The sequence below is a fragment of the Asterias rubens genome, unplaced genomic scaffold (assembly GCF_902459465.1).
Source record: "Asterias rubens unplaced genomic scaffold, eAstRub1.3, whole genome shotgun sequence".
In the NCBI taxonomy this organism is placed as follows: Eukaryota; Metazoa; Echinodermata; class Asteroidea; order Forcipulatida; family Asteriidae; genus Asterias; species Asterias rubens.
In genome coordinates, this window is record NW_022985701.1 from 12,196 (window position 1) to 21,021 (window position 8,826).

An 8,826-nucleotide genomic window follows, 5' to 3' on the forward strand; every position below is an offset into this window, starting at 1 on the left:
CCCATGAAGTGGCACCGCAACTCAAGACACTGTACAGTATTTTTCAAACTTTTTTTCAGTTATAGACTCCTTGGTAATTTTAACACATAATCAAAGCAAAAGAACACGGAACAGCTTTGTGTTTGTTCACAAACACCTAATGTCTAGTTCTACATGTATCTGTCTTGCTTTGTATTTTTTTTGTCAATCATACAAAGTTACTTTTTCCTGATTGTCTCCACAGTTGCCCCATTTGATGTAAAGCTAGAGTATGATCAAGGTACATTTACCTGTTCATCCACCGCTAACCCTCCAGTAATGGACGACCAGTATGTCATCACTCTGACATCAACTGGGAAGACATTTGCCTGTGACCCCGAGGTGAATGGCTGCACAAAAGTCACGTGTACCGCTACCAATGCCATAGGAACAGCAAATGGCTCGCAAGTTCTGTGTCCAGGTATAATGGGTCATTATTTTCCAAAACCCTATAAGTGTAAACGTCCATTTTGAAAAGGGGACTTCGCGATGTGCAAAGGCAAATAAACGTGTCTTTCTTGTATGGATGTCTATCAAACAAGATACAACTTATGTCAAACGCATTTCTTGATAACGAAGGCTCGATGATTTTGTAAATTAATTTCCAGCTGGTCATGATTCCCTCTGGAAAAGGGTCAAAAATAACGGTACCCCTTGTTTGGGTACAGTATACCAACTAACATTTGAGTATAAGATTATAACTGCCTGTTTTTAAATTAAACAGTAAATCAACAAAACCGTTACTTTTAAAAGCGCCACGTGATTTTATTTATTCAAGGACAACTTTTTTTGAAAAAAACAAAAACTAAATGTCTCTATGAAAAGGTGAGTAGACAGCATGCAAAAACAATTCTATATTTTTGTTATACCTAGGAGCGACAACAACTCCGGGGGTTGCACCAAGTACTACCAGTTCCACTACAGGTAAGACAGGTTAAGTAAATCAATATAGTCTTTGGCAATTATTACCGAAGGTGCCCAGTGCTCGTTTACATCGTTGCTTCTTTTTAAGTCGTGGTCCCGACCAACAATGTGATGATGAATTTGTTGTAATTTTGGTGGTGTTAAATATTGCTTCACCTGGAATTGTCGTGTAACTGTTTTATTTTTTCTCCGAATCATTTAGACCAATAAATACGTTTACATGTGTACATTGTTTACTGAAAAAATGATGCTGCTTCATGGGTTTGGGTATTTTATTTTGTATGACGCAAAACAAACTTCCCCATTATTCACATTAACCTACACGGTTTAAAGATAATGATTGTAGAAAGCTTCCCTTAAAGCCAGTGGACACTATTGGTAATTGTCAGAGACTAGCCTTCACTGTTGGTGTATCTCAACATATGCATAAAATAACAAACCTGTGAAAATTTGAGCTCAATCGGTCATCGAAGTTGCGAGATAACTGTGAAAGAAAAATAACCCTTGTCACAAGAAGTTGTGTGCGTTTAGATGGTTGATTTCGAGACCTCAAGCTCTAAATCTGAGGTCTCGAAATCAAATTCGTGGAAAATAACTTCTTTCTCGAAAACTATGGCACTTCAGAGTGAGCCGTTTCTCACAATGTTTTATACCATCAACCTCTCCCCATTACTCGTCACTTAGAAAGGTTTTATGGCAATATTTATTTTGAGTAATTACCAATAGTGTCCACTGCCTTTAAAATATTAATTGCTTAGAGGTTGTAGAGTTCTTGAGCAATGAGAAAAGCAATTTCACGAAAACTACTTTAGCATGTACAATAGATTTACGCGACTCTCCTGAAAACGTTGCTTTGTGATTTTCACCTTGACATCCTCAGAGGCTGAAACTTCTACATATAAATTATGTTAAATACATCTTCAATCACAGTGAGTTAAAGGGTTTCATGTCAGCCTGATTCATGTCATGGCCAACAACTTGATCTGGCCAAAAAATTTACCGAAACTTTTTAAGAACTATATGATATTACTGTTTCCAGATCCTGGTCGGCAATGCTTTTGCTATTGGTACATTTGGGTCTGTATTCCCGTCATAGTTGTAATTGGGGGTGTCCTTGTTGTCTGCTGGACCTGGAAGCGACGTCGTTGTTACATCAGATCGACGAAAAGGAGACGAGACAAGCATATAAACAGAGATTGCGACGATGGGTAAAGTTGACGTCTTTCTCTCATCCTTTCACATGAGTGAACAAAAACACACATTCCATGAGGTTTATTTTCATATAAATGTGGATTTCCGATTTGAAGCAGTCTCGTGAACTCTCGTTAAATATTTTTTAAAATCTCTTATGGGTGAAAGTACTGCCACAAAGTCCACTTGTTGGGCAGCCCGTAATGGCGTGCATTCGATGATCGAAATCGGACAAATTAAAGGCACAATAAAGATCAGAAAAGAATGTAACTCTATAATAAATTTAACTTTGTGACCAAAGGAATACTTATTATCAATAACTTCACTTCTAAAACAAATTCCAGGCACGGCGAGATGTCTACAAAACCGCCAAAAAAACGACAAATACCTCTTGCTGGTCCTTCAGTTAACAAGAACAATCAACCAGGTAATCGAACAATACCTTTTTAATGAACTTGTTGTAAAACGTGGAGCTTTCTGTTGTAAAAATATGGACAACTATCATTCAATAAAAAATGTATAGATTGTTTTATATATAAAGTTCAAACTATTTATTTTCTTTTGCAAGAAAGGCTTAACAAAACAATAATGATTACTAATAAGATGTTCAATACATTGTTGGTTACTTGCAGATGGTCCGACGAACAAGATGACCAAACCCGCTGTCTATGAAAGTATCTCAGAAAACAAAATGGCCGCCGGGTCCAAAGCGCCTAAAGATGCCACGTATGGCAATGTAGGACCCGAATTGTCATTCTCGCGAGATCTCATAGTGATCGAGAACGAGATTGGGCGAGGTGCGTTCGGGAGAGTGCTTCTCGGTACAGCGCAAGGGGTTATGGGAGATGGGAATCGCACAAAGGTCGCCATTAAAACACTGAAAGGTTAGTAAAGTGACGTCATACAGAATATTATTGAGTCCAACAATAGACATGTTACAAGTCACCTTGCGTGTATTTAAACATTGGGAACCATTACAGTTTGGGATGTGTCTATTTCGAGCTTCTTTTTAAGAAACGTTTAAGAAATGCACGTGCAACCGTTGGTCCCAGAACTGTTTCAATATATCAGCGAGATTTGCACATAAGACATTTGCATGTTAGTTTCTCATTATAACAACAATTTATACAAGGTACGAGATTGTTGTTTCTTGAAGAAAAAAAACAAGAAAATTACTTCTAATGTTTCCATTTTGTAGATGGTGCTGATGGACAAGCAAAGACCGGCCTCCTGCAGGAGTTGGACCTAATGAAGAAAGTGGGTTCACATCCACACGTGGTCAATCTATTGGGATACTGTGTAGAGAAAGGTAAAACAGCAACACATAATGAAAACAGTTTGCTCCTCTCAAGTTAAATAATTGACAAATGAGACATTTAAAGGCAGTGGACACTATTGGTAATAACTCAACAAAATTATTAGAACAAAACCTTACTTGGTAACGAGTAATGGGGAGAGGTTGATGGTATAAAACATTGTGAGAAACGGCTCCCTCCGAAGTAATGTAGTTTTCGAGATAGAAGTAATTTTCCACGAATTTGATTTCGAGACCTCAGATTTAGAATTTGAGGTCTCGAAATCAAGCATCTGAAAGCACAAAACTTCGTGTGACAAGGATGTTTTTTTCTTTCAATATTATCTGGCAACTTCGACGACTGATTGAGCTCAAATTTTCACAGGTTTGTTATTTATGCATTATGTTGAGATACACCAAAAGTGAAGGCTAGTCTTTGACAATTACCACTTGTGTCCACTGCCTTTATTTAGTATCTTAACTCCGTCAGTTCAAAATGGCTGACTTATCGGAATTGTCACATTCCAAACTCGTTTAGTTCGAACATCACTTTGATATACATTTACAGGGACGAGGTTGTCGCATAGTGGGAAAAACCCAACAAGGGATGCAAGTGGAACCTTTTTTTAAATTAAATATTCGCCTGCTTTGGTTCAAACTATTGACATATATTTTGAACTATTGAGTTATTGACATGTTTGATGGTAGGTGTTTTTTTTTATGCAAGTCGCCAGACACACAATGCCTGAAGGCCACTTCAAGGTGTGGGCTACAATTTTTAACTCCAGAGGTCGTTGCCACCGACTCCTAGGGCTACCCCCTTTACAGTACATGCGGATGTAAGGCTTGGGTATCATCAATTCGAAGCCTGGCCGTTAGAGAAGAAAGCACTACCTCCCCAATTTGACTGATTCTTGGTACCCATGGTTATTTCTATCATCAGATCCCATCTACGTCATCGTTGAATATCTCAGTAAAGGTGACCTTAAGAAGGTTCTGATTGGATATAGATCTGAAGATACTGGAACTGGTTTCTCCAACATACATGGTATAGGTAAATCACTCTCTAAGACATTGATCAAGTTTGCCAGAGATGTGGCAAGTGGAATGGCCTTCTTGTCGTCACAAAAGGTGAGTTTAATTGTTACAATTATTGCAAAAGGCTGCTATGTATTTGTGACTTTAATCAGTGTGCTGATTGGTTTTGGTTCTGTAGAATTAGCTTCGATCATTTTAGACGCCACAAAAGGTGATTTAAAGTGTATTGTTCAGTTACAATTACTGCAAAAGACTGACTAAGTATTTGTGACTTTGATCAATGTGGTGATTGATTAGGTTCCGCAGAATCATTTGCGATCATTTTGGACAGAGGTCAACAACTAATGAAATAATCTGCGATGAAACTATTTGCACGTGTTGAGTGTGTTGAGCCAAAGACAAACAGACAAAATGCGAAAATATTGTGATATGTTTTGAGTCAGTTGTAATTCTTTCTCGATCCCTCAGTGTATCCATCGTGATCTGGCTGCCCGTAACGTTCTGGTAAGTGAAGACATGGTCTGTAAGGTGGCTGACTTTGGACTGGCCCGTGACGTCATGAATGTCCGCATCTACGAGCGCGAATCAGAGGTAATCTGTCAATACGAAGTTTTGTTCTTTTCTAATTTGATATTCACGTTACGAGTGTTCAAATCGGAAAAAAAGAATGTTATCTTTTGTTTTTATACTCTGCGTTGCAGGGAGTTCTGCCCATGCGCTGGATGGCGTTGGAATCCCTTCTTGATGACGTGTACACAACAGAGAGTGACGTATGGTCTTTTGGGATTCTCCTCTGGGAGATCGTTACTCTTGGTGAGATGATTATGATGTATAGAGGGATTGATCAGTTAGAAAACTTCTCTGCTCTCAGTTACTTTAAAATTAAATTTGGCTTTGTTCATGACGAGAACTTATGGAAACAATATGGCGACCGCTGTTAATACAAAAGTAACGCAAAGACTTGTCCATTGTAACACGATGATAAACATATCGCGCTGCTTGGCATGGACGGCCGAATTGTAGCAAAACTTTGAATTGTTTTAACAGGTGTTCTGACCGAATTCAATATTCGTTAATGGTTGATTTGTATCCAACAAATTCAACACATTTTTAAATAGTTTTGTGACATTGTTCCAAACTGTTGCCATCTGTTTTTGTTTTGTTACGATGGCTTTTCCATAGTGTTTCAACTTCGGTTGGCAAAACATCGGGTCTATTGCTAACGGTAGTTTTTTGAGTGAGTAACGTTCCTTTCTTCGATATAATTTACCTAACCAATTAAAATTATTTTTCTACGATTCAATTTGAACAGTTTCATATACACCTCCAAATAAGTTTAACATGAGTTTGCATATCTAATTGATAATAGGTGCGAGGCCATATCGACTCATGACTGCAAAGACAATGGTTGCCCAACTCAAGGAGGGCTACCGTATGCCTAAACCAGGACACTGCAGGGAAGAGCTGTAAGTGAAAGACAAGTTTGCCATTAGAGACAAAGAGAGTGTTGTGGATTTCTTTTCTTTCATCTCTATTTTCCCTTTATATGATGATATCAGAACGATTATAGTTATGCTGGATCGTCAATTTTCTTTACATATTACGAGCAAAGCAAGACACAAATGGGTTGAAGACTATCTTTAGTTTTTAATAATGAACATCGATCATCAAATCTTAAAGTTCCTGTGAATAACTCAAAATTTACTAGTTTTTTAAAACTTCTTTTGATGTTTATCAGATACTCCATGATGAGCAGCTGTTGGCTTCAAAATCCAAACAAGAGACCAACTTTCCGTAGTCTCTTCAAACAGTTGGAGAAGAGTTCGACAAATGAAGCGGTAATCTTATAATAGGTTTTTTTCAGAGTTTATTTATTTCATGACATAATGTTGGGGAAATTTAAAGGTAGTGAAGGCAATGGCACCAAGAATGGCATCAGCGTTTCTCACTAACCTCCATATTAAACTGCTTTTTAGTCCAAATATTAATCTTTTTACACAATAACCTGCAATATGCTGGTCTTATTTGTTGGTGTTGTTAGTTGTGCGAACCAACGTGAAGTGAGCTCAAGCCACGCCCTAATACTCGACCCATTCTTGATTACGTAATGCGGATAAACCAATCACCGATGTCGTTCAACCACATGTAACTTTGTTTTGTTTTATTGGACTCATGAAAAACTCGGTTAATAATGCACACAATTATTTAGTATAAAAAGTGGATTGTATCACGGGTCAGATGACTGAAAGTGCGCACGCAGTTCGTACAGGAGACAGCACAGCGTAGACTGACCACAAACTGTGACGTAGCTCTCGAATTAACGGAACACGTTGCCTTGGATCGGACGAGTTGGTCTATAAAACGCGTGTGTAACCGTTTGTTACAAAATGCATTTATGGTTGGAAAGATGTTTTAAAATTAGAATACAATGATCCACACAAATTTGCCTCGAAATTGCGTGGTTTTCCTTTTACTTTGCGAACTAACACGGTCGGTCATTTATGGGAGTCAAAAATTTGACTCCCATAAATGGCCGACCGTGGAATTTCGAGGCATGTTTATGTGTATGATTGTATTCTGGTTTTACAACATCTTTCTACCCATATGCATTTTATAACAAACGGTCACAGACGCTTTTCAAAGACCAACTCGACCGATCCAAGGCAACGTGTTCCTTTAACCATATCGACCATGCTCCAGTGCTATAGTCAATCTCCCTGTGCTCTATGGTTTCTGGTAAGTCTAGTCGGTGTAGTGAAGTCTAGACGCCACCCGAACTTGCTCCATGATGTGAACCTGTGTCCAGTGGTATGAAATGCGAGGTGTTTAGATATTGGGATTCTATGTTTTAAAGCACCATTTCGATTTTTTTAAAACTAGATTTACCTTTTTTGTTTTTACAGGATTACATCAAACTGGGTGATCTGGACGGAAATATCTACGAGGTGACAAAGATAGGGGATGGCAACGAGAAACTGTGAGAGTTTGCTGCCAACTCCCACGAGAAAAGACCACATGATGTGATATATATTTGCTCATCCAAAATAGTCTTTCGCCGCTCTGTTTAATACAGTAATAGCATTCATATACTACAAATAATAGGGTTTAAATAGAGTAGAAAATACACTCTAAAAAGTTCATGGTCAGAGTTGACCTGGATTCGTGTCGCATTGGGCTTGACCCAGAATGGGTCATAGTGACTCGGTATCTGTTTCAAAATTATCCAGAAATTGATCAAAATGGCGCCGAATCTGAGTTAAACCCAATAATTATGTAAAACCACTGTCGGCACCAAGAAAACGGATCAGGTCCCATGCAAATCTTGGTCACTCTGACCCGCTTTGTTTAGTGTATACCAACATAGGTCAAAAAGACGTATATTATACTAGTTTACGTAATGATCTTGCTGTATCCATTGAAATGGTCACAGAGTGGTTGCATTATATGTTTATTCAAAAATAAATGATAGAATTGAATCTCCTTTTTTCAGCAAACTTGAGGAAAAATGTTAGTATATAAATAAGGCCTAGATCTAGACGTATGTTTATTGTTAGTATTTTTCTAGATTGTTTTACTTTATTTAATGCAACCAGTAAAGATTTCTTTCACTTGTACATATTTACACATTTTTAAAACTAACTATCAGATGTAAATCCATTTGATAAAAATACCTTTTTTGTTTACATTTTAATATTCCATTATCCTGAAAACGTACGAAAATTACTTAAACGCATATTAAAACTCAAGAATAATGTGAACATTGACCACTCCAGGCCAAAGGTCATTCTCCAGAAAACTAAACTGGTCATTTTCAAAGTATCTGAAGTTTCGAAATTTTACCGGAAAAAATTACTGTATTGAATGGTATATCACAAATCCATTCCTATCGTACTCTAATGTCAATTTCTTAGATTGAAGTTTAATATTGATAATCAGGTACGCTCGTTGCTATGTTGGTTGCTATGTCGGTCGATAATAAACTTGTAGTAGTTATGTGGTGTTGATGCATTGTGTATATAGCATGGTACTTATTACAGGGAATGCTTTGTAGTTGTACGTACGCAGGTTCAGTGCATGCACGCGCGCTTACATTGTACATGTACAGTAATGTACATGTCCGTCGGACGGTTTTGGCATAGCCCCGGACACGATTGCATATGCAATAATGTCCTCCGGATAGTATTGCATAGAGGACATAATTGCATGCGACACCGGCAGTACCAGTTTTTAAATGTAGCCATTGTACATACACCACCCGTCAATTCAAGTGTATGTTGAAACATAATGACCTTGTACATACATTAAAACGTAACTGAAAATTCAGTTGTAGGATCACAAATATCGTCCAAAGAAATTTCAAC

At 37.8% G+C, this 8,826-nt stretch overlaps 1 protein-coding gene across 1 annotated transcript; it reads left to right on the forward strand.

The window, feature by feature from the left end:
• The first annotated feature begins 260 nt into the window (after positions 1-260).
• LOC117305802 (tyrosine kinase receptor Cad96Ca-like) lies at positions 261-7,456 on the forward strand. The gene is made up of 12 exons (XM_033790678.1): positions 261-439; positions 892-942; positions 1,982-2,150; positions 2,478-2,560; positions 2,766-3,017; positions 3,332-3,442; positions 4,371-4,558; positions 4,934-5,056; positions 5,167-5,278; positions 5,835-5,931; positions 6,204-6,303; positions 7,369-7,456. Exons 1-12 carry the CDS (start codon positions 298-300, stop codon positions 7,444-7,446), a joined length of 1,506 nt encoding a protein of 501 aa, XP_033646569.1. The 5' UTR covers positions 261-297; the 3' UTR covers positions 7,447-7,456.
• The last annotated feature ends 1,370 nt before the right edge of the window (positions 7,457-8,826 follow it).

Excerpts from the sequence above, each read along its gene's own strand:
- LOC117305802 (XM_033790678.1), top strand. The coding sequence starts at position 298 with ATGGACGACCAGTATGTCATCACTCTGACATCAACTGGGAAGACATTT. Across the intron at positions 3,018-3,331 it reads CGCCATTAAAACACTGAAAG|ATGGTGCTGATGGACAAGCA; the intron begins GTTAGTAAAGTG and ends TCCATTTTGTAG. Across the intron at positions 4,559-4,933 it reads CCTTCTTGTCGTCACAAAAG|TGTATCCATCGTGATCTGGC; the intron begins GTGAGTTTAATT and ends TCGATCCCTCAG.